Raw genomic sequence first — 26,058 nt, 5'->3', positions numbered from 1 at the left:
ATCCAAAAGGGACAGAGACAGCAATAAAACTTAAAGGGGTTTGAAGACTTCCAACTCTATCCAAAATTTAAAGTTTGAATTTAAAGCTTTTTTGCGGCCCTGATTTGGTGGTGATCATTTTTACTATATCAGTAATTGACATTAGCCTCTGTACCATACAGGCACCTGTAAGGCCTTGGAAATCTTCGATTGTAAGGTTTTCCTTTAGATGGAAGGTATGCATCTGTTGCCACCAGAAGAAGTTTCCATTTGCTATAAATCTTGGTTAGAGACTTAGGAGGCCAGATACTACCAGACTGGCAAAAGCGTATTATCATTGACCAGTAGCAACACAGAAAGCATGCTATACAGGAAGTGAGTCAGAACACTTGTGTAAAGTGGTCATCATTAGAACAAAGATATGATTTAGGGAGGATGGATGTATTTATGCAGGAAAAGTGGGCACAAGGGAAAAAAAAATGGAGGCTGATAGTAAACAGATTTATGATAAAACCAATGCTCCAAGAGTCAGAGGTCATATGATTAAAGGGGGGCAATAAAGGTTCTCAAACTTCATAATTTGTTTTATGGTTTATAGCAGCCTTCCTCCAACTTTTGAACACAGAGGAACCCTTGAAATAACTTTCCGGTCTCAAGGAAACCCTGCTAAAAATTACTATATCTACAACTCATAATACATTAGTGAGATGGTCAGTGGGAAGAATGCTCCTTACAATTGTGGTCATTGGGAAAAATTACCCCCTTACTGATAGCTAAAAAGATCAATGATGTCAGTGGGAACTTATCTGAGAGGGAGAAATTGTTCATTGCTCAATACAAGAAAAAATTCCCCTATGTATGGGACTGTGAAAGCCACTGACTCTGTCAGTGGCATTCACAGTCCCATACATAGGGGAATTTTTTCTTGTATACAATATATAGGGATGATGGCCACTGACACTGGGCACTGAGTGAAAAGATACGGTTTGTTCTCATTGTTCATTGCTCAAGGAACACCAAACAACCTCTGGAGGAACCTTAGGGCTCCATGGAACCCTGGTTGAGAAACCCTGGTTTATAGGATTGTTCAACAATGTGGAAAAGTACAGGTAGCTTCATGTAAGATTGTATCTTAAGGATGAGAGAGGACTAAACTGCTTCCATACCGAGGACTACAAATTGTCCTAGTAAAAGGAAGGGGGTATATATGCTGGTAGTAAGAATAGGGAGGGGGGGGGGTATATATGCTGATAGTAAGAATAGGGAGGGGGGGGGAAGAAATATATTAGTAGTAGAGGTAAGCAAAAATTATTTTTTTACAAATAATTTAGCTGGGTTGTAGTTGCAATATCTAAACTGTTCCTGCTGCATTGAAATCAGACAGATTTACAAAAGGCGGATGAATAAACCAGCAGATTAACATATTTTACAAAATCAAGTCAGTGTAAGTTGAACTCTTGCTGTGTGTTAGCTCTGATGCTCATGAAGCAGCCTATAGGAGGACACTTGCCCCCTTGCCTTACCTTCAGCCGCCTCAGAATGGCAGCCACTCTTCTCTGGAGCTGGTCCCACCTCTGGTTGCCTTCATGTACCATCTGCTTCAATCTGCTGGCTGCATCAGTGCGATTCTCCCGAGCAAGTCTCCGGTACTGCTTGTTTATCAGTTCCAAATGAGTAAGACGCTCATGAATCTGTCGCTGAAAGGCCTGGATTTAAATTTTATAACTGGTAAGTAAAATGTTTTATAGTACCAGTCTACAAACAAAAGAAGAATATTTGCATTAATCTTGATTATCGTGCATAATTCTATTTTATGGCCTCTGCAGATACAAACCTCAAACCGCTTTTGTTCTTCTTTGGCTTTTGTGTACAATACATCAGAAGAGTCCGGGGAAGCAGCCATTGCTTCAGCTTCTTTAAGCCAGTCATCAAATTTAGAGTAATCCTCCAGGAACTTTTGCCACAAACGCCAAGTTTCCTCAATTCTAAAAAAAGAAAAAAAAAATGTAATTAAAAAATTCTAAGAGGCTGAGACGGTCACTAAAGATATTAAAACTTTGCCCATCAGAAATCTGCTGCCATAAAAACTTGGGGGAGGATCTTGTCCAATAAGAAAAAAATAAATTAAAAAAAAAAAGGATCTTAAGGTGTAAGTAACTCTAGCTTAAAATCGTATTAATTTTTGAAAGAGTAAGAAAAGTGTTCCCAAAGAGAACAGTTAAAAAACTTCATTGCCATATGTGTCCCATTGTCACTAGGACAGGTGTCAGAAAATCCCAAATTTTACAGCAAATACCAGAACACAAGTCTTCCAATAGGACATGTGTTCCAAGTGACAAGTTACTAAATAATGGACAAATTATGCCAATGTATTATCTATAAAACATTAGGTTTTCTCCATTTTAAAATGCAGAAAAATTCAGGGCAATGGAGTTTGGGTGTTCATGTACCTTGTACATATGTTCTGCATAGAGCGTTACATTTTAGCCCCACTCCCTTTTCAGAATTCCTTTTGTCAAAATGTAAGGGTCTGATTGATCAAATAATGTCAGAGCCTCAAACTGCATCAGCACTTGCTTTCAGTCATGTGAATAGAATACGGATTGTGTCAGGAAAGTTTTCGGATGAAGGGCTATAAATTTACCTACCAACCAACGCTTCCTTAAAAAGGTGTTGAAAAAAAAAACAAGTCCAGTCCATGGAGGCTCCATCTCACAACATACAGGACCTAAAGGATCTGCTACCGACAGCTTGGTGTCAGATACAACATAATACCTTTAGAGCTCTAGTGGAATCCACGGCTACATCCCAGTCCCCCCATTTATACGTCACGAAGTGGGAACATGTGTTTCTGTGCACTGTGCATAGGCAGCCTCACTTGAATGGGTTTGCCCTATGAAAAACGCACGCGCCAAAGAAGCGCCAAAACCTTACCGGACATGGCACGTTTTCTTCAGCATGTTTGATGCGTGTGAAGCACATTTGCTATAGATCGACTAGTGTACAACCGGCCGGCCCATACATAGATTGAAATAAGGCTGCTGAAATGGCCAAATTTCGATCCATTTATGGCTAGCTTAAGGCTCGATTCACACCTATGCATGTTGCTTTTGAGCATTTCTGCAGTGCTCGCCACGTTTTTTGTTTTCTTTTTGTTACCGAGAATTTCATTTTTTATGCTTTTTTTTTTTTTTTGGATAACTTGTTGTTTGGCAGATTCGTTTTTTATGCTTTTTTTTTTTTTGGATAATTTGTTGTTTGGCAGATTTAAAAATGCAAATAGTGGCACAAACAAACCATATGCTTTTCTGCAGCTTCTCTATTGAAGTCTATTGAACCAAAAAAGCAAAAAAAAAAGCACTTTGCGTTTAAAAAAAAAAAAAACCCCTGACCCTTTTCAAAAATGCAGAGGCACAAAAATGCATTGATGTGAACATGTTCCATAGGAACCAATGATAAAAAAAAATTCTTGCATTTCTGCAAAGCATGAAAAAATGCATTGCTGTGAATGGAGCCTTAGTGTCAGAAATGGGGTATTGCTCATTGGAATGCACTCAGCACAATTCACTTAACATAGCGGTCACAAATCCCAAATGTTCGTGATGATAAACACTGAAGTGCAGTCAACTCTCTGTGCTTAGCATGGCTATGACAAACAATAGATATGCACCTAGAAATGTCACATTCAACATTAACCACTTGCCGACCACCGCAAGTACATATACTGCGGCGGTCAGCCCCTCACAGGCAAAGTGACGTATGGGTATGTCACTAGCCTGTGAGACTCTGGGGAGCGAGCGCGCCGCCGGAGGGGCGCTCCCGCGTGGTCACAGACCCCCCCCCAGCGCGTGTGACCGGCGTACCCGATGTCCGCCGGTCACTCGGTGATCGTCGGTGGAGAGGGAGAAAGGCAGGCGGCTAGTGTAAACAAGCCGCCTGTCATTCTCCCCTGTGTAGAAACAGTGATCATGCGGTTCTACTATGTAGGACCGTTGATCACTGTTCCTACAGCTCAAGCCACAGCCAATCACAGTTAGAATCACACCCCTAAGGACACACACCACCCCTCCCTCTCAAAAAAAGTTAACCCCTTCACTACCCGTGTCATTTTACAGTAACAGTGCATATGTATAGCACTGATTACTGTAGAAATGTCACTGGTAACCCCAAAAGTGTCAAAAATGTCAGTCCGATCTGTCCACCGCAATGTCGCAGTCCCACAAAAAAAAAAAAATCGCAGATCGCCATTGCACGTTAAAAAAAAAAACACCAAAGATGACAAAAATCTTTCCCTTTGTTAGTAAACGCATTAACTTTTGCGCAAACCAATCAAAATACGCTTTTTGCGATTTTTTTTACCAAACATATGTAGCATAAAACAAATTGGCCGAAAATGTTAAAACATTTTGATTTTTACATTTTTTTTGGGAATTTCATATAAAAAAATTTGAAAAATATGGTTATTTTTGCAAAATTGTCGCTCTTTTTTTGTTTATAGCGCATGATCAAAAAGTCGCACAGTTGATCAAGTACCACCAAAAGAAAGCTCTGTTTGTGGGGAAAAAAAAGGACGTCAAATTCGTTTAGGTACAGTGTCGCACGACCGCGCAAATGTCTGTTAAATTCACGCAGTGCCGAATCGCAAAATACCCCCTGGTCAGGAAGGGGGTAAAATCTTCCGGGGCTTAAGTGCAGTCAGTATAACCCACCTAATATGGGTAGCCGCAGACAGTATAGGAAGATTTGCAGTCAGTAACCAGCATGTGGTAGAACACAGCCATACACAGTATAGTATACTGTAAGTTTCTCCCTCACTGGGGCGTTCGAAGCATCAACCACAAATGTGGCAAAAAACTATTGGTTTTTGGTATGGTATTGTAATTGTATTAATATTGGTTTACACCATCTGCTATTTGTTATTGATGTTGATGATCTGGGCCATCTATTGATAACTGGGGTATTCTCTATTTGTGTTCAACCTACATATTTATCCTTACCTATGGTTATGAGCAATAGTCAAATACAAGGGGAGTACAGGTTTCTGTGATAAGTTGAGGCGTATGATGGCATCTCGGAGATGAGACCAATTGAAATTTGCACAATTCATGAAAAAGTCACACTTTGCCTCTTAACAAAATGGTAACCAACTCTTACCGGAGCCGTCTCTCCATAGACATTGTACAGATATTTCTCCATCGTTTATCCAGACTCCGTGTGGTCTGCTGTATGGAGTCGCACTCTGTTTCATTGGCACAAGCATCTGTATCATGCAAAAGACGCTCACAGATATTTAATACAGAAGCCACGCCAGTGCTGTGCAGCTCAATGTCCTTTTGCAAGTCCTGAAAGAGGAAAAACATTGTAGCCATTAGATCCTTGGTCTTCTGAATGTGGTCCTGTACTGATTAGCTATACAAAGGATCAGAGAAAACCTGTTTAGAGAGAAATTGCCATTTCTGAACTCAGCAGACCTTACTTTACTTTGTGTGTTTATCACAAGGGGCCTCTTCAGCTGGTATCGTGAAGTGACCAAATCAATGGCTTGAACACTTGAGTCTACCTTGGCAGGTGGTTTAGCAAAATCCAATATTTAAAACCCAATGGCTGTTTTATGGTGATTGGTTATACGTTGTTCTGAGTAGCCCTGGTCTTGTTGATCTGTGTTCCATACTTCAGTAAGCCCCCCCCTTTTTTTTTTAAATAATAATGCACTTGCCTTTTGTTCCTCCAGTTTCTTGTTTATCTCCTGGTCATCACAGATGCTGTAAATTACTGGTTTGGATAATTCGGATTCAATGCGAGCCAGCCAAGTACGCAGATTACTCATGTTTTTGTCCAGCTGCTGGATGATTACAAGTGTTTCCTTCAACTTCTTCACACTGTGCAGGAAAGAAAATTAGAGCAAATTAAACCACAGTACAAGCCAAGATACTTCTGTACACAGTCCTACTTCTATTACTGCAGGAACACTTAAAGTAAACCTGTCATATAAAGAAAAAAAAGCAGTTGCATTATTCCCCCTATCGCTACCCCCCCCCCCCCACTTCCCACCACATGGATTGACCAGACTCAGTGAACCATCTCCACTCCTTTCCCAGACTGAATGATGACCAGGGCTTTTTAAACGCTAAGTTCACCTTTTGTGTAAAAAAAAAAAAATGCACATATTTCTGCAGAAAAAAAAAATAAGTGCATTTATTTATTTTTTTTCTCCTGCAGGAGCCTGGAAAGCATTGTACCCATAATCAGTAGATCACGGATGCAATGCCAGGCTCCTGCAGACTCTCCGTATAGCTGTCTGCCAGGGAGTTTCTGAAGAGCAGAAAGATCAATGAACTATGAGTGTCCTTGCAGTTCAAGAACCACAAGTCGCCTGCCGCAGTGGCAGATGGTTGTTGTAGTTCATTCATTTACAGAACTCTGTGGGGAGAAGAGAGAGAGGGGAGGAGAGAGAGAGGGGGGGAGGAGAGAGAGGGGGGGGGAGGAGAGAGAGGGAGAGGGGGGGAGAGAGGGGGGGAGAGAGGGGGGGGGGAGAGAGAGGGGGGGGAGGAGAGAGAGAGAGAGAGAGAGAGAGAGAGAGAGAGAGAAGGAGAGACAGAGAGAGAGAGGGAAGGAGAGACAGAGAGAGAGAGGGAAGGAGAGACAGAGAGGGAGAGAGAGAGAGAGAGAGGGGGGGAGAGAGAGAGAGGGGGGGAGAGAGGGAGAGGGGGGGAGAGAGGGAGAGGGGGGGAGAGAGAGAGAGGGGGGAGAGAGAGAGAGGGGGGAGAGAGAGGGGGAGAGAGGGGGGGAGAGAGAGGGGGGGAGAGAGAGGGGGGGGGGGAGGGGGACTACTGAAGCAGGTTACACCACAAATATGGGTATATTACAAGCTCCCAAAAGGGGAACTTCTCCTTTAAGCCACATTATGTAAGGTCAGGGTGTCAGCGTTACGCCCCCCTTCCCCACTGCAGCTCGTAGCTTATAAGATAATGCTGCAGAGAGCAGAACGTTGTTACACAGCTCCAATCTCTGCAGCATATAGGATTTGCCCTTCGCTAAATGAGAAGAAGGAGGAGCACCTGTAAGGGTGCTTCATTCATTGGAGGACCCCCTCCTGGTGTTCTTCCTCTTTGGGAGAAAAGCCGAGACCAAACATAGGTTCTAAACAAAACAAAGGATGACTGCATTGTGCACACTGCCACCATTCATCCTCTAACACTTATACTAGGCATAGTACAGCTCAAAGAACAGGAATGGTCCCCAATTGCCACAATTTGGGAGCCCACCCTGAGCTGCCACTGGAGTGCATACATGTGGACAAGAAGTGACAGCAAAGAGGCTGCAGGAGATCAGCAGAGCTGAGTTGCAAGAAAGGCAAACATTATCTTTTCTAAATGGAAAAAAGCAAAACAAAGGTCATTTAGTTAGGGTTAGTTAGGATCTACATCTTCGAAGACTTTTTCTAGAACTGCACTTTTGTTGTTACATAATAACTTTCCCTGCATGTAAAGAATTTTCTGTTTAAATAGTCTGAGATCTGTAACAAATTTAAATATTAACCCGCCAAAAATGTTATCTGTCACCTACACCGAACAAAATAGCCGTATGTTCTAATCAGTACTGTAAGAGCAAAGTGCATTAGACGGCACACTAATAAGTGTCTTAAACGTGGTAAACACTTGCTTCCTTCAGCGTCCAATCAGATTGTACCTTTTGCCGTCCCATGCAGCGTCTAAATTCCTATAAGCAGGAATCTGACAGGTTGATGTATGGGCTGCACAATCTTCTTTTATTTTAATGAGGCCTGCAGAGCTGCGTGCACGAGTGTCGCTGTGTCTGCTGCCCATTACAAACAAATTCTTCCATTCAATATCCCATATTGCAGTAAGAAGATACAGCAATCTGGTTGCTGCTGGCAAACAAATGAGGCCTTGGAAGAGCTCCCAAGGATGTGAAGAATGGGTGTATAAAAAGCCCCCTTGCAACACAGATAACAAATCACACCAACACCTCAATTTGTTCATTTCTATTGCAAGCTCATAATCATATCTGTACTGTGGATTAAATCTCAGGCCTAAGGGGGAAAAAACAAAAACGCAAAAAATAACCCCCCCCCCCCCCCCCAACAAAAGCCTGCGTCTTGCTTCATCGCTGAAATTATCAGTGCTGCAAACCTGTAGACAACAGCAAAGATAAACATATAGGGATGCCTTACCATAAAAGCAGAAGGGAATCATATCCTTACAATGCTCGTCACTGAGTGCAATCCTGTACGCTTCACTGACTCTCCTCGCCCAGGTATGATTGAAGCTCTCCCTGGATCATTCATGGCCATGAAAGGCAGATGAATCAAAGGCCACATAACCTGCATTGGCTTTGACAGCCAGCCATTCATTCACAGGTCTGTACACAGCACATACAAGCATTGCTCTGCTCCCATCCCCCTACAGCAGAGCAGATTGCAGTGTACGTGCTGAGGACAGGGGAGGGCACTCTACCAGAAGACATAACATTGTACTTACTGTCAGAATTCCTTACTACCGATCCGACACTGGCAAAGCATCCTTGGGAAGGACAACTCCCCCCCCTTCAATGGCCTACTTACTCACTGGCTCATATGTAAGCATACAGAGGGGTACACAGCTACAATGCAGTTGCAGGATAGATTGCCAGCATCAGTAAGCTAGTAGTATATGTCCTGCAGGAACAGCTTTACCTTTTTTTAACAAAAAATTATATTATATATATATATATATATATATACCCTAATATTGCATAGCATCATCAGATATTTAAAAAGCTCAAAGGGATCATTTTTAAATGTATTAATTTTTTTACACTGGAGACCTAAGAATTGGGTACCTTTTTTCCCGTAAAGGTTTTATTACGTTTTTCAGAAAGAAAACAAACATGAAATGGTGACAAACAATGCGCTTTAGGCCCCGTTCACACTGGGGCGACGCTACTTCCCGGGGCAACCTCAGAGGTCGCGGCGCGCTGCTCGCACCGCAGCCTCGGAGCGGCCGGCACGGATTTCATAACATTGAAGTCAATGCAGGTCGCTCCGAGTCGCCCCAGAGAAGCTCCGGACCCTTTTTCTAAGTCGGAGCGACTTGTGTCACTCCTATTAGAAAGGGTCCACAGCTTCTCTGTGGAAGGCGACCTACGGCGACCTGTCAGGCGACCAGGTCGCCTGACAGGTCGTCCCAGTGTGAATGGAGGCTAAGGCTCCATTCACACCTGGTCGTTTTTGAGCGTTTTTCAGCTCCAAAAACGCTAAAAAAAAATGTTCCAAAACGCCCAACAAGTAAAACCCCATTCATTTAAATGGCCCCTGTTCACATCTGAGCGTTTTAACGCCTGAAGCAAAACGCCTGTAGCTGAAAAAAGTACATGAGCTTCTTTTTGGGCTGATTACCAGCGTTTTTGATAGATGTCAATGCCTGCCTCCAAAAACGCCTGAAAAAAACGCCTGAAAATCGCGGTAAAAATTGCGGTAAAACGCTACGCTCAAGTGTGAATGCAGCCTTAGACATTTGCAGACACTTGAGTGCATAGTTATTACAGGGAACCAATGCTTGCCAAATAAAGTTGAAATAATTATATGTGTCTGATGAATTAGGTACCTTTAAATTGAGCATTTGTTAAATTGTACGAACAGCCATGTATAGCTAGATTTTCTTTATGTATTTTTATGTTTATTATTTTTATTTTAGATAAACTTTTAAACAAATAGTGATAAATGATAGGTGGGGCCATGCCCACACTACGAGGGTTAAGAACTTTTGTCCAAGAGAGAGCAGGGTTGCCAACTTTCAGTAAATTCACAGTTTGTAAAATCCCTAATTTTTGCATCTGTCCATGGAGGTCTGTAATGGACATTCATGGACAGATACAAAAATTACGGATTTTACAAATGGTTTGTAAACTTACTGAAATTTGGCAACCTTGGGGGGGAAGGAGAGAGAGGGAGTTTCTTACCTGATCCTCCTCTCCGCCGGCAGATGGCATTTCCCAGTGCTCCGCTGGTGGACAGTTCCTCAACGTCTGAGTCCAAAGTAGGGCTATGGACCTTGCTCTGGTCTAGATTAGTCAGGACCCTAAACCTACGGTGGGGTTTGCAGAAGCTGCAGGGACTGATCTTGCTGGCTGGAGTAGCAGAACTGGTACATATATTTCCTTTTATTGTTCCACTAGACCAGCTTTCTGCTCCAAGAGTCAGAGGCCATATGAAGGAGGGGAAATAAAGGTTCTCAGAAACTTAAATTTGTTTTATGGTTTTTAGCAGCCTTTCTCAACCTTTTCAACACAGAGGAACCCTTAATTTACCTTTCGATCTGAGGGAAACCCTGCTTAAAATGACTATATTTACAACTCATGATACATTAGTGTGAAGGTCAGTGGGAAAGAGGTTCCTTACACTTGTGGTCATTGGGAAGAATTTCCTCTTTACAGATAGCTTAAAAGATCAATGGTTTCAGTGGCAACTTGCCTGAGAGGCAAAAATTGCTCACCGCTCAAAGAACCCCTAGTGACCTCTGGAGGAATTCTTTGATGTTCATTGATGGACACGGCTCCTGATTCTTCTTAACCATTGAGTTATACTGCCCCCTACAAGAGTAGGACACTAGGCAGGAAAAAGCTTGACTACGCCTATGAGCAGTCCCAGGGGGTATACACCCACTCTCAGCTATAGGCACTTTGTTTTGTTAACAGCAGTGCCAGGAAAAAGCCAACTCCACAGAGGGGAGGGTGCTGTGTCAGTCAATGAACATCAGAGAAATGGATTTTACAATAAGTAAAAAAAAACATTTTCTCTGTCGTTCATTGACGGGCACAGCTCCTGATTCTTCTTAACCATTGGGACATACCAAAGCAGTGTTAAACATGAGGGTGGGAATTCCCAAGGCTAACCATAGCCAACCAGGTAACATGGAGCTCAACTGTAAACAACTGGAGCTCACCTGAAAAAAACAATACACCCTCAAAGAGGAACGGGTCCTCTAAACAGCAGCCAGCAAAACCTTGTGGCCAAAAGAAGCATCCACAGAAGTGTGCACAGATGACCAGGTGGCCGCATTGCAAACGGAAGCCCAGGAGACACTGAGCACCCTAGTAGAGTGCTTTTTCACAGGGAGGAGGAACCTGACCTCTGATGCAATAGGCCTGAACCACCCTCTGTCTGATCCATCTGAAAATGGTCGCAGTAGAAGCGGACAACCCTTCGTGAGGGCTGCCCGTAAGCACACAGAGTCTGACTTCCTAAAAGACTCCGTAGCTGCCAGGTACACCCTAAATGCCCGGACCACATCCAAGGCATGCAAGGCAATTTCCTTCGGATGTTTTGCCTGGGACACAGGGAAGGCAACACAATGTCTTCATTCAAATGACAGTCAGAGACCACCTTAGGAAGGAATGACGGACAGGAACGAAGCACCACTATATTCTTGTATATCACCAATAAGGTGGACAACAGGATAAAGCCGCCATTTCCGACACCCTGCACTCAGCAAAATTTTAGAGGGGCTGGGGAGAAGGAGAGGCCCACCCCCACCTCAAAACGCTCCAGGAGTAGAGGGGGACAGCAACTTACCATACCAGGAACAGGGTGGGCACCGCTGTTTAACTAGCAGACCAGCCCCAGTTCAGTGGAGCAGAGCTGCGGTCTGCACGCGCTCGCTGGCCAGACTGGGGGGACCCTCTGGATCTAGATTATCCAGTCAATCGCCCAGTCCGGCAATTGATTGTAGACTCTCACAGGAACAAAACAAAGATAGGACCTAACTCCGTTTTAAAAAGAAAAAAAAAAAATCGCCAGGACCAGAGATCCCAGCAAGGAACTAGGTAATTACATCTGACTAGGCAGAAAAAAAACTGAGTGCCTATAGCTGAGAATGGGTGTATACCCCCAGGGACTGCCTAGTGAAAGCTTTTTCCTTCCTAGTGTCCTAACTCTTGTAGGGGGCAGTATAACCCAATGGTTAAGAATAATCAGGAGCTGTGTCCGTCAATGAACGAAAGAGAAAATTCAATTTTAGTCTCATCTGACCACCTTAAAACGCAGTTTGAAGATTCTGACGCCACATGGATAAAGTCTTTATGGTCAGATGAGACTAAAAATGAAATATTTGGCCTCAACACCAAACGTAATGTCTGGCAGAAATCCAATATAGCTCACTATCCAAACAACACCATTCCTACAGTAAATGGAGGTGGTAATATCCTGTTTAGGGAGGGGGGGGGGGTTCTCTGCTGCAGGGACTGGAGCACTTGTCAGCATAGAAGAAAAATGGATGGTGCAAAATACCATCAAATTCGAGGAATCTTGGGAAGACAATTTACCTTCCAACATGACAATGACCCAAAGCACACAGCAAATATGACCACGCAGTGGTTGAAGGAGGAAAAGGGGAATGTCCTTGTATGGTTTAGTCAGAGCCCAGACTTAAAACCCATTGAAAATATGTGAAATGACCTGAAGATTGCAGTCAACAAAACTGTCACCTTCAAATTTAGCTGAACTTGAGGGGGGGGGGGGGGTTGATCCTTTTTCCGACTCCGTGATTCTCTTTTTGAATTTTTTTCTGAAATGTTGGTGTTATATTATTCACATGGATGTTATAAGTTGCACTAGTAAATACAGCTGGATAAAACAAACTGTGTGTCTTCATTTCAAGCTGCAAAGCAGCAAAATGTGATTTTAAAGGGGGTGATTCATCTCTATAGCCTATATATAGATATATATATATATATATATCCTGAATTGCACTTTAAAGTAGAACTACACTGCATCTGACCACCACAAGCCAAAAACGCCAATTCATTTTTAACCACTCCTGGACTGGAAGATTTTCCCCCTTAAACACTTCAATACAGGGCCCTTTCACCCCCTTCCTGCCCAGGCCAATTTTCAGCTTTCAATGCTGTCACACTTTGAATGACAATTGCGCGGTCATGCTACACTGTACCCATATGACATTTTTATAATTTTTTTCACACAAATAGAGCTTTTTTATGGTGGTATTTATTCACTGCTGGGTTTTTTATTTCTTACTAAAAAAAAAAAAGGACAGAAAATTTTGAAAAAAAAAGTTTCTTATTTTCTGTCAGTAAATTTTGAAAATAAGTAATTTTTCTCCTTCACTGATGTGCACTGATGAGGCGGCACTGATGAGGTGGCACTTATGGGCACTGATGAGGTGGCACTGAGGAGGAGGTACTAATATGCCAAACTAATGGGCACTGATAGGTGGCACTGTTTGGCGGCATTGATGGGCACTATGGGCACTGATTGTGGGCATTTTTTTTTCACTTTACTGTAATCAGGGCACTGATGATCAGTGCCCCGATTACCTGTCCTAGACTCCTCTGAGGAGGAGCTGCTGATGGGCTCTCCTTGCCACACACTCAGTGACAGTGTGAGGCGAGGAGAGCCGCTAAACGGCACTTCCTCATTTACATGTGAACGGCTGTGATAGGACACAGCCGGTCACATGGGTAAAGAGCCAAGTAATTGGGTCTTTACGAAGATCGGGGTTGCGCCATGTCCTAGGAACATGACGTGGCCACGATCGCCGCACTGCGGAGCACGTGAGAGCGGACGTTCTGGGGCGTCCCAGAACGAGAGCGGCACCGCTCCGCCGTCATTTGGCGGTGGGTGGGTGGCAATTGGTTTTTTTGATTGTTTTGCGTAAAAGTTATAGCGTCTACTAACTAGGGGAAAGATTTATGTCATTTTTATTTATTTAATTTTTTTTTACTAGTAATAGCGGCAATCAGTGATTTTTAGCTGGACTGCGACATTGCGGCGCAGGACAGATCAGACCCCTGACTGACATTTTTGACATTTTTTTTTGGGGGGGGGGGGGGGGAACTACAGTAGTCAGTGCTAAAAATATGCACTGTTACTGTAATAATGACACAGGCAGGGAAGGGGTTAACCCAGGGGCGATCAAAGGGTTAAGTGTGAGCCTAGGGAGTGTTTTCTAACTGTGGGGGGGGGGGGGGGGGGGCTTGTAAAATCAATACAGAGACTTGTGTTCCTAAATAGAAGGAAGGAACACAGGAGCTCTGCATGGATTCCAGAGAGAACAACGGTGTGCTGTGTTTACAACAGCAGACCGCTGTTTTCTCTTCACAGGGAGCGATCGCAGGTGCCCAGCGGCAATTGCGGCCGCCGGCCCGGTGGATCAGCTTCCCCCCGCTGGCGAGTGGGCGTGCTCCCCCGGACCGCCGTACGGACACGGCGATTCGCAAGAACCTGCCGCCTTATAACTGCGGCGGCTGGTCGGCAAGTGGTTAATATTCAAAGCAAACTCACTCATGCATCCACGTCTCAATGCTTTATATGACAGAGATCACATTGACAAATACCCCGTAGTATTTCTGGCCGTGGCCATCTTGAGTAAGTGCCAATGATCTGTGTAGCTATACTTCCTGGAATACATCTCCTCTTAGCTCAGGCATGCGGGTAGGGGGGCGTGGTTGGCTGAAAAAAACCCCTCCTTCCCTCCTGACATTTTCCTAGACCTGGAAACAAGGAAGTGACTGAGGAAACGTAGAGAGGAAAAAAAGGGTTTAACACAAGTAAAGAATATCTACTTTCCCAACTATTTACGAACGCCAGCAGAATAAGGATTAATATAGTCAATGTTGATTTAGAGAGAAGCTCTGCTTTCAGTGCTCCCTTGCAGAACATAAACAGGATAGTGGGGGGCTTGAAAACAGTATCCTGGTGTTTTTTTATTTAAATCAGACGGATACTGTTGTTTAACACAAAGATCCAGATATTCTGGATTGTATGCACAGTTTGTACTGGTAATACATAAATAGGGAGAAATGATAGCATTACTGGACCAGTACAAGCAGTCTGCTCTCTTCTTGGTGGATGTCGACTAGCATGCACCTGCTAAGTGATTTTTTTGAAGAAAGGTTTCTTGGCCAGAAGCCTAATGAAGCTTTGTGGTCTTTTAATCCGCCCTGCAGGAGGTCTGAAAGCAGAGGGTGGCTTTTCTATCACCGCCATGCTTAGAGACTGCATGTTCAGTACTGCTAAGCCAAAGAATGCCAGCACAGGATAACCAAGCAACAGGGTATAGCAAAAGGTAAATTTTACATCTCCACTATCACATACAGACCCTCATCAATCTTGACTGTCACACTATAAGACTATAAAAAGGCAGTTCCAGACAACAAATAAAATCTCCCATATAACACTTTCCAGGAAACTCAACTGTGCTCTAGAGCAGGAGTTCCCAAACTGTGGGCCACGAGCTGCGTTTGAGTGGGTCGCGAGGCTGGCAGCCTCGGTGGACCAGGTGGCCCCAGCAGTGTCAGGAGTTCATGGCAGCTTCTGTGACCCCAGTAGAGGATCTGAATGAGAATAGCCAGGACACCAAGACCAGCATAGAGCTCCTCAACATGGAGACTCTGGGTGAGGTGTGCTGGGCCCTGGAGAGGGCAAACTGGGGCTTCACCTTCACTGTGGACCGCTGGGAGAGGAAGGAGGGTGAGTGCCATATAGCCTGCTGATCACTGTCCTGGGGTGGTCGATGTCTGTCCGCTGCCTGCCTTATACTGTCTATGAGGGTGCTGATTACTTACAACTATTATTTGCATTTATATAGCGGCAAAAAATTATGTAGCGCTTTACAATATTCAATTACAAGCAAGTGGGTCCCGAAAAATAACTGTATTCAGAAGTGGGTCTCGGCCCAAAAAAGTTTGGGAAGCCCTGCTCTAGAAAATACTTATCCTGCTGAATATAGTGAGGCCACAATCCGACTTCTGGACAGATCTTTGGGGCTGATTTGCTAAAACTGGTGTCTCCAAAATCTGGTGCAGCTCTGCTTAGAAACCAATCAGTTTCCAGATTTTTTTTGTTAAAGCTTAATTGAACAAGCTGAAGTTAGAGGCTGATTGGCTACTATGCACAGCTGCACCAGATTATGCACTCTACATTTTTAGTAAATCAACCCCTGTATTCTCTGGTCCAAGGACTCTATGCTTTTGAACTTCACTTAATGTACGAGCTTTTAATCACCACTCACAATAGGAAAATAATGGCAGCTGTGGATTCAGCCAGCTCAAAAGCCAGCTGTAGAAAATGAACACCAGTATGAAAATGAGAACCAAACAGCAAGTAGACTTTGACCAACCCTTACCACTGAGTCATGCGGAGTAACCGGTCCCCCCTAATAACTTGGACACTCTCCGTACAAGTGCAGAGTAATACACCTGTTACTTCTGGGTATGTATAGCAGGTAGATCACGTCCCCTTCTCCCATGGGAATGTCATGGTGCTTGGTAACAGGCCACCCAACACTGTCCAAATGGACAGGAAAAGCTGTACCATTCCTCTGCAAGTTTTAAACAGTTTCACAGGGCTATATCTGTTGGGCTTCCACTAGTTGAACAGACTGCCGAGGATACAAAAAGACTGTAAATATGTAAAGCAGCGGGGAGGGTTAACAGTTATTTGAGCCTTCTGCTTCACCCTGCATAGGTAAATCACATGAAATAAACCTACTGTGAGATAAATAAGGTGCCGGTCACTACTGGCCTTCTCAAAATGTTGATTTGCTTGGCTGTCAAGCCTCAATGCTTTAAAATACTGAACACAAGTATGCAGCAAGTGAATCTAAAACTATGTACTAAAACCAGATGATCAGCATATCACCATAAAAGGCTGGTCATTAGCATTTTCCGAATGTGGCCAGTAAGAGCATTCTCCATATTTCTGCCATGGAAGGTTATCTTTAAACAAGTAGGATCCAGGTTAATGGTTTGCCTTAAGGGATTGGTCAAAATAGCTTCAGCTGTATGTATCCTCTTTATACTGCTAGGGGTTCTATAAAAGGGCAGTATAAAGCACAATGACTAGGTAAAAAGTGCTAAAACCCAGGGTGACCGCAATTCACCTTTTTGTGAGATAACCTAGTATACTGAAAACCGACAGGTCACTATAAAAAAAAATATCTCAAAGTATCCATTGATATGAAATAGCTGCCAAATCCTGAAGTCTACAGCACCAGATCATTACAGTCATCCCCGGCCGACTAATCAGTGAGGATTGGGGGGGGTCCAGAAATTGGCTTTATTGTATTTTTTACGTTTATCCTATCATTGTCCTCAGGGTAACTAAAAACGTCCTCCTACTTTTCCCTCATACAAAAACAACCACACTCAGGTGAGCTTTCCATTTGTGGAAAGATCTATTGGCAGAATGCTCCGATTTCTACCTTGCCTCTTGGTAGCACAAAGATGAGGCAGCCATTGCTAGCCTCCTTTGGAAAATGCAATTATGCTGGCTTCTGTACGTCAGCATCCGTGGCCAAGAGGTCCAGGGTAACCGTGATTCACCTTCTCCTGATCCAACACAATAAACTGACAGTACGCCAAAAAATAAATAAAAATAAGGGTAATGGGGAGTGTTCATGAAATTAGCTGTGTTAGATTTTTTTCAGCATATGTCATCAATGTACTGAAGGTAACTAGGGATGGGGATGTCCTCTCCAATACCCATAAACAACCAAACTCCGGTGATCTTTTCATTTTTGGAAACATATTTCGACTTCTGAGGTTTGTTGGTAGCAAAACAAAATGAAGCAGTCATTGCTGGCTTTCTTTGAAACAAGAGATTGTCCTGGCTTTAGTATTCCCGGGTCCCAGTCCAGAAGCGCAAACATCAAATGAAAGTCATGGAAAAGTCAGAAAGCCTTATATCTATATTCATTGTGTAGTGGGTCAGTGACTTAATAAATGTACCAAGTCAAATTATCAGCATGACAAGCCAGCCAACTAGCTCTTTGAAGACGATGGATCTGCAATGGTGGCCAACGTATTTCACTCATGACAGGTTTCTTTAAAGGGAAAAAAAAATAAATCTGAAAGTGGGAATATTTCAAATAGCCATTGTTTAACTGTCTGCATAATAAGCAGGCATCACACCCTTTTCTTTTGGAAGTCTCCTTTTTGATGTACACTTTGTAAGCTATGTGAACTTTGTAAGCCAAAAACAGAAGAAACCCATAATTATAAGAGGCTGGGGGATATTAAACCAAAATCATTTATTGGCATTGTAAAACTATTGTTTCATTTAATTTAATGCCACAACAAAGATGCATATACATGCCATCAGTATGTTTTGCAACAATAAGGTTGCAAAGGTATTGAGAGAGCCCTTTGCTTTTACCAATCATGAGATTTTACTTGTGTGACACCTTGATAACGAGACACCTTTTTACAGGTAGTTCAGCTGAGACTGAACCAGCTGATGATAATTTGCACTAACAAGGGGCAGGATTGCTTTCTAACTACGGATGGATTTAATTTCAGCTGGTGTCTTGGCTTTCCATGCCTTTTTGCACCTCCCATTCTTCAGGTGTTCAATTCTTTTTCCCTCGGTCATTCCATTTTATTACACATATTATTTGTTTTGGTTTCTTTGCAGCTTTAGAAATATATTTACCTAGAAAAATGGTGACATGTTCAATACTTATTTTACCTGCTGTATCTAGGAATTCTAATAAAAGTAACTTAATTATTACAAAGTGTCATGTTCTTGCTTTTTCAAAATACCAGTTACAATCAGAAGGGCAGATGTTGGAGCTCAGCAGTTTTTTTTATTTTTTTTATAAAGCCTGGCTAGTTATTCAGGCATTCAAAGTCTCCCCCTTCCCTTTTGTACTACATCAAGCTGCAGCGGGTAATCAGAGTTGACAATCCTTTTCTGAATGGCACAAGCCCTTACACACGCACACAATACATGTGAGGAGGGAGCTGCTTGTAATAGTGCCATATGGCCAAGCCGAGCCTGATGTCACAGACTGAATCACATCAGTGTCTAAGCCCACAGCCAGACTGATGGACTCGGCTAAGTCGGGCACACACCAATCACTTCACTGTGTTACTGTTTGCATCCATCTAAATGCAGCATTAGAAGCAATTATACTGCTTTGCAAAGTCACATGCATTCAAATGACAGCAATTATGTTCCGAGGCCTATTCCTAAATGCTTCATTACAGCCCTCAATCAGGAATCAATGGGATAATTGACCAAGGGTCAGAAATTAGCTATTCAAAAGCACAGTTTTCATAACCTGAATACTTACCAGATAGCTAAAACTTGTAGTAATCAATTTCTGATCAGGTATTAAAAAGGGTTAAAAAAATACAGACAGAATGTCCAGGGGGGGGGGGGGGGGGTACAAAGGAGAACATTAAAAACTGATGGACTGACACTACAGCGCACATACTGTGTATAGTTCTAAACTGCACTAAAAAAAAAAAAAAAATAATAAAATCTATTTTTTGTTCTATTATGCTTTGAGGCCACATTCTGCCTTAATGGAATACATAAAATCTCACACCTTAGGGGTGTGTAGTAATGCAACTGAACAGCCTTCCCCATTCTATCCAAAACTGAGAAAAAAAAAAAGGTTTTTGCTGGAAAGTTTGCACTTAACATGAGAATACACGAAACTCATTTGACATCATGTATTTTGCTTTTAAATGTAAGAGTGTGTTAAACAAAAATCAGTTTTCCCAAAGTAAACCACATATGATCACAAACGTAAGCAATTCAAGCTTAGCGTGATATTTATATTATTGATCGACCGATATAGTTTTTTTTAACCGCCAATACCGATATTTTGGTCAACGGATATCGGTATCGGCCGATATTTTCGGACATTAAAAATGTTTATTTTTTTTTTTAATGTCTACAGGTACTGTGGTGGAGGGATATGGGGGTCCCTCCTCTGCACTTAAAAGCATTCCAAACGCCAAGTTTGGCTGTTTTGAATGCTGTAAGTTTTTTTAATTTTGCGCCGCCAGTACCCGGAAGTGATGTCATGACATCACTTCCGGGTACTCGGCGACGCCGAATTCAAAGAAACGGAGACCCGTTCAGACAGCGGCGGTGAAGGTAGGATGCCCGGGTCTGCCGGTGGGACAGGAGGCTCGGGAGAGCCGTGGAAGGCAGCGGGAGGGGGGGGGTACGTCCCCTCACGCTCCTTGGAATGACAGCCGAGCGGCTTCTCAGCCACATCGCTTATCATTACAAGACAGCCGACCATCTGCTATGGACACTGGTATCGGGGTGATGTCTCTAGCTGCAGGCATCACCCAGGTACAATTTCCCCGAAATATCGGCAATATCGGTAAATCAAAAGGCCGATTCCGATATATCGGGCAAAGTGCATATCGGCCCTCGATATATCGGCTTTGCCGATAATCGGTCGATCACTAATTTATATATAATTTTTTTGGTTCTTTAATTTAATGGATGCTCTCAAATAACAGTGAGGGACAGGACACAGGAGGGTTGGATGTAAATGTATTACTACTGGAAGAGATGAGAAATGCATTGGACTTTAGCTGCCTGTATCTCTTGGTTTACTGACCATTTTAGAGTAACCCCCTTTTATGTTACATGTAGTTACCATTGCCCAGGTTTGGAAAGGCTTCCATTATAATTTGACTGGAATTATTATGCATCTTGGTTCTTTAAAGCAGGCCGTACCATTTTAAAATAGGAATCTGTTGATATTCCCACACCAAACCAATACCATGTATATGGGGTAAATGTGGGGTTCCTTGCTTTATACGCAAATATGCTCCCCTTTGCTGACCAACACCTTTAAAATCTAGGTACCATTGTACCAACTGAAATCCCATCAGCAAGGCAAAGGGGAATCTTCGTACTGTATTACAATTTATAGAGATTCAGAAGTCAGAATACCCAAACTGATTAGATGCAAACACAGTTTGGTCAACAATTTTCTACCCGGCATCTTTGATTTTTCAATCAAAGGATGTTGGGCAGGATGTGGCCATCAATGTAGTGAATTTTGCTCAGTTGCTCAGGAGGCAGCTATAATTCGAATGGTGTGGATTCAGGTTAAGTGGCAGTGCAACCTGCCTCTTCCAGCCTGCAATGGCTGATTAGATTGGATAGCATGTTGAATAGCATGGTGCACTCTGGTACACAATAATATTGGACAACTATGTTTCCAGTCCATGGACCTTTGTTAGAAAAGGTGAATCCATCAACTTCAGCCTAACATGTTACACCCATACTTTAGGTGTAACAGGTTACTAAAAAAGCACCTGCCCACACCCCCCCATCCTCTCCCTGTGGCAGTGGGTGGGGGGGGATCTTCCTCCTGCATCCGCTGTCACAATTTAAACACAGCATATCTAAGCTGCACTCGGCCCTCACAGCCACATCCCTCATTCACACTGATCTGCGCATGAATGAACTACAAGTCCCATCTTCCACAGTGGCATCTGCAGGAGCCTGGCATTTTACCCATTATCCACAGATCGTGGGTGCAGTGTAAAAAAATAATAAATGCGCATTTAGCCTTTAAAGTTCATTTTAATGGTTATAACTGCATGACCAACGAAGGTGCTATATTTAAAACAGCATGTAAGAGGATTAGCAACACAAAATTTTGCAACTTCTACCATAATAAATGACACAAGTTCAATTTGCCATTAATACAATATAGCTATACAAAGCATTTCTGGTGTATCAAAGCCCACCAGCCTAAAATCATCCAGGTAACTAAAATTTCAGTTCAGTGTTCATGAATCAAAAGATACGCCTTTTCCATGAATGTGCAATTCAAAACAAGGGTGTAAATAGGGAATGGAAGACTAGGCATAACAGACTTGTACAGAATCAGGCAACGATTTCCAAACATCTAGAAAAAGTCTGAGAGGAACTCCAGGAAAACAGCAAAATACACAGCCAAAAACACGCGTTTAGGCCTGTGCGAGTAACACAAGCGTTACCGATCCGTACAATTGTGCAAAGGGACATCTTTAGGATGCAGAGGGGTTCCGTGCAGTCTGTTGAAATCATTGGCAGGCAGCCAGCTGTACATCGAGGCATGGATCAGGACACAGACATGCTGCATTCTGACATATAACCCGCATGGATGCGCACTCTGGTATGGAGGTCTGTGCAAATGGCCGCCTGTCATGGATTTCAACAAGATACCTGCTCGCAACACCTGTGCGGCCGAAGGCGGCCCTTTGTATGGGCATACAGATGGACACATCCATGTGAATGAGGCCAAACGGTTCGATCTGCAATCCTGCACAACTGATCTCTGACTATATAGTGAACCTGATGTAAAACGTTTCCAACATTGCTGCAGTGTCTGAAAGCACCTGTGTTAAGTGTACAAATGGCTCCACCAATTCCTTTGGGGCCCCTTACAACAATTGAAAATTTAAGCCCAATCCCCTCCCGACACTAAGTTGTGCCCCATTTCCTTAAATGCCAGAACCTCAGTGGGCCGCACTGGTCTGGAATTTTATGGGCGGTGTTTAAACTTCACTTTGGTAAAAGTGCCAAGGTGATAGAATTCAATACCTTTGCTGTCTTACAAATAATTTAGGCCAGGTCAAAGTTTTTTTAGTATGAGAAAACTCTTACCGGGAGCCAATCACATCAAAGAGGTGCTTCCAGCGGTCGTTCACTCTATTCAGCTTGTTTTCAATATCAGTCGACCGGGCCTTGTTACTGGCTATGATTAGCTGGTCTCCAATTTGTTTCAAGTGCAGTTTATTTTCACTGAAGAGATTAATTTCTTCCATGCAGTCCTAATAACAGATAATTAAAGCTGTAAAACCACAGTACCAAGAAAACAGGAAGGGTGCATGTAAATGATTACTGCTCTACCAGAGCATTTTCTGCTGTTCAGTTCACCACTATTGCAATCAAATCACCTCTAAGCTATTACAACAGCATATTATAGAACATTCACTTTTATTAGAATATTCTGTAACCTACACGGCTATGTAAAAAGCAGCCAGTATATATATAGGATATATATATGCAAAAACCAGCAACCAATAAGATTCTACTTTTGCCAGCTAAGAGCAGTCACAGCAATGACAGAGGACTGCTGATTGGTTGCTGTGGTTTAGTCCACTTTTCCTTTGTTAAGACCAAATGTCTATGTTCAACATAACAGCTCTTATCTGCTCAGATGCCTTCATAATTAAATGTTGCCCAAATCTAGACAAACAGCTAAATACACATATGCATTTAACCCAGTGTTTCTCAACTCCGGTCCTCAGGGCACACTAAAGGCCCGTACACACGAGTGGAAATTCGGCCGGGAATTTTCGTCCGACGACCGATCTGCCGATTTTCGGCTTGTTAGTATGATGCTTCCAACAACCGACTCCGACTTTTCGGCCGAAAAAATCCTGGTGTGCAGGCTATAAAATTTTTGTCGACCGTCAAAACACGTCCGATTTTCGTCTCATTAGTACAGATTTCGATGGGGAAAAATCTTATGAGCAAGACTAGGCATGCTCAGAGATGAAAGAACACAAAGAAAGCAATCCAACACATGACATCACTTCTGAAGTAGAATTCTGTCGTGCGGGAAAATTCGTGTGCAGTCTAGGCACATTCCAACCAACAGACACCACTCTGCATAAAAGAAGGACGACCGGTCGCCGGAAATACGTTGCGTGTGTACGAGGCTTTACAGGCCAGGTTTGCAAAAAAGTGAAATACATCCCAGGTGATATAATTTGCTGCTCAGTGATTGCAGTATTCTAGTCTGCATCTCCCCAAGGTAATACTTAAAATCTGGCTTGTTAGTGTGCCCTGAGGACCGGAGTTGAGAAACACTGATTTAACCTATGGGCTCATTAGTAGCCCTTAGAAAAGCTATTCATGGTGGATTGCTTTTCAGAGGGTTTTTGACAGGTGGTGAAGAGGTGCATGTGATCTCCTCACTGCCTGTCTTAACCGGTTAGAAGTTCACACCACTGCGCTGGCCCATTCACTTAAATGGCTTGTGTTCAAAGCATGATCCTGACTACCAAACTCGACTGAAGAGGATCAGTTTTGCTGCACTGTGATGTAAAGCATCGTGGCTTTACATCCATCGTGGCATCTGTATACCTCCATAAAAACTGCAGGTGTAAATTAGGCTGAAGGGAGTAGTTATACCTGCCTAAAGATCTGTACATCTGTGCTTCAAATCATGAGATTTACACTGCTCTGGTACGACAGAAAATCCAATTTTTTTCTGCTGTTACACTAAGGTCTTGTTAACACATATGGCTGGGGAAATAGTAAAAATAGGTGGTTAAGCCGAGGTTTTACAGCCTCCCGACCACCCCACTTAGTGAGGTTCTAAAGGCTGAAGGTTTTTTTACCTTCATGTATTCTACACGTGAATGTAAAAAACCTCTGTGCAGCAGCCCCCCTAATACTTACCTGAGCTTTCTCTTGATCCAGTGATGTGCATGAGTGCATCTGCTCTCTGGGGACTCTCCAGTGAGCCAATGAGAATAGAGGGGGTAGAGCACAAGCCACGGCATTGTGTCTGAATGGACACACAGAGCAGTGGCTCGGGAGCGCGCCTGCTTGGGTGCCTCCATGGCAAGCTGCTTGCTCTGGGGACACTTGACAGGAGGTAGGGTCCAGGGGGGACCCGAGAAGAGGACCGGGGCTGCTCTGTGCAAAACTGCTGCACAGAGCGGGTAGGTATGACGTTTGTTTTTTTTAAATTTGTTGCCTTTAATATCACTTTAACCTAATGCAGTGGCCAGGGTTGAATAAATATTGCGGCTGCTGCAAAAATGATACCTCATATCGTGTCTGGCAGGCAGTACCGCCACTGAATAGAAACCCATTAAAAAGTGATTGGGGCCGCAGCATAACCACCCTGCAGCCATATGCAACGCATGTGGTTATTTAGCAGTGGTGTGGGCTTTTCAAGGTTGAATAAGCAGTAAGGAACCATTGCATCGCAGCTGCCTGTCAACTGCTCTCTGAAAAGCTATGCACAGCAGATTGCTTTTCAGAGGGATGGCAGGGGCTCCTGCCAGCATAAGCAAGTCCTTACAAGTCCTGTCCAGAGCCTGTGAATGGACATTGAAAAGAGAATGGACTGATAAGTTAATTCTTCTGTCACTGTGCTCTCTCCACCTATCAGCATGACCATTGTTAGCACAAATGATCAATTTTATGTCTCCCCAGAGATCAGCTTTAACAAACATTTGCCAGTCCACCATTTTCCACTGCAGATCACCAGTGGCTATTCTAATAGTCACAGAAACGAGTACGGAAATCTACTGCAGTAACAAATATAGACAATAAAAATAGCGTCTTCCAACATGAATAATCTCAGCAGAACAGGGCTTGTGTTCCCGAATAAAAATAGAGATGTCCCAGGAACTTGGTAGAGTCTGGGATGATAATGTTTAGATATAAGAATTTAATTAGCATTGACTTTATTTATAAAATCCAGCAAATTGATTTTTAGAGCTGCAGGAAATGTTTTGCGCTGAATAGGACAGGAAACAGGTTTGTGTTTGGAGCCCCTCAATGAAATATTAAACCATGTGTTATATGTCAGCTGTCAGAGGTCACTTATGGATTCCAGGAAATACATAACTGTGTAGTAAGAAGTCCTATCCTCCGGGAGATCCAATATACACAGCTAACTCCGCAGGAGATAAGAGGAGGATTCATAGAGACCACTAATGTGAGCTGCCATCATTTCCATTATCACCACTTACCTTCTGCAGCTTCTCAATCATTTCCTCAATGTTCACATCAGCCGTCTGCAAGACTTTACTCTCCATCTGAGTCAGCCAATCACACAGCTCCTTGTTCTTCTCATTGAACACGTTCCAGGCATTGAGCCGATCCTCTATCTCCTGTTTTCTCATAGACACCTATGTAGGGCAGAGAGGTGGTTAAGTTAGTGGCTTTACATTTTAGGAATGCACATTAAGCAATTCTGGACCAGAAGGATTTGCCCCCCTAATGACCAGGCCATTTTTTGCAAATCGGAACTGCGTTAAGTTGGATACACACTATACAACGTTTGTTGGTAGATTTCCATTAGATTTACCTTCAACTATGTAGTGCGAGGGCCGGCCTGATTGCATACAAATTGTAAGTGTTTAGGTGTGACCTCTTATTATATGGTTTTGGTAAATCTAAAGGAAAAAAAAAAAAAAAAAAAAAAAAAAAAAAAAATCGAAAGAAAATTGTAGTGTGTATCCAGCTTTAGTTTAACGGAAAATTGCGCGGTCATGCGACACTGTACT

At 43.1% G+C, this 26,058-nt stretch overlaps 1 protein-coding gene across 1 annotated transcript in view; it reads right to left on the bottom strand.

Annotated features, from left to right (window-relative positions):
• Positions 1-26,058, bottom strand: part of SYNE2 (spectrin repeat containing nuclear envelope protein 2) — a 550,589-nt gene that overhangs the window by 33,256 nt on the left and 491,275 nt on the right. Inside the window, exons 96-101 of the mRNA XM_082274971.1 lie at positions 25,522-25,680; positions 22,409-22,575; positions 5,696-5,858; positions 5,134-5,321; positions 1,814-1,964; positions 1,503-1,685 (exon numbers count right to left, since the gene is read on the bottom strand). Coding sequence (XP_082131097.1) covers positions 1,503-1,685; positions 1,814-1,964; positions 5,134-5,321; positions 5,696-5,858; positions 22,409-22,575; positions 25,522-25,680 — 1,011 coding nt within the window. The remainder of the gene's footprint in view (positions 1-1,502; positions 1,686-1,813; positions 1,965-5,133; positions 5,322-5,695; positions 5,859-22,408; positions 22,576-25,521; positions 25,681-26,058) is intronic.

The sequence above is a fragment of the Pelophylax lessonae genome (assembly GCF_965119305.1).
Source record: "Pelophylax lessonae genome assembly, chromosome: 13".
Classification (NCBI taxonomy): domain Eukaryota; kingdom Metazoa; phylum Chordata; class Amphibia; order Anura; family Ranidae; genus Pelophylax; species Pelophylax lessonae.
This window is presented reverse-complemented; position numbering and strand designations above follow the sequence as displayed.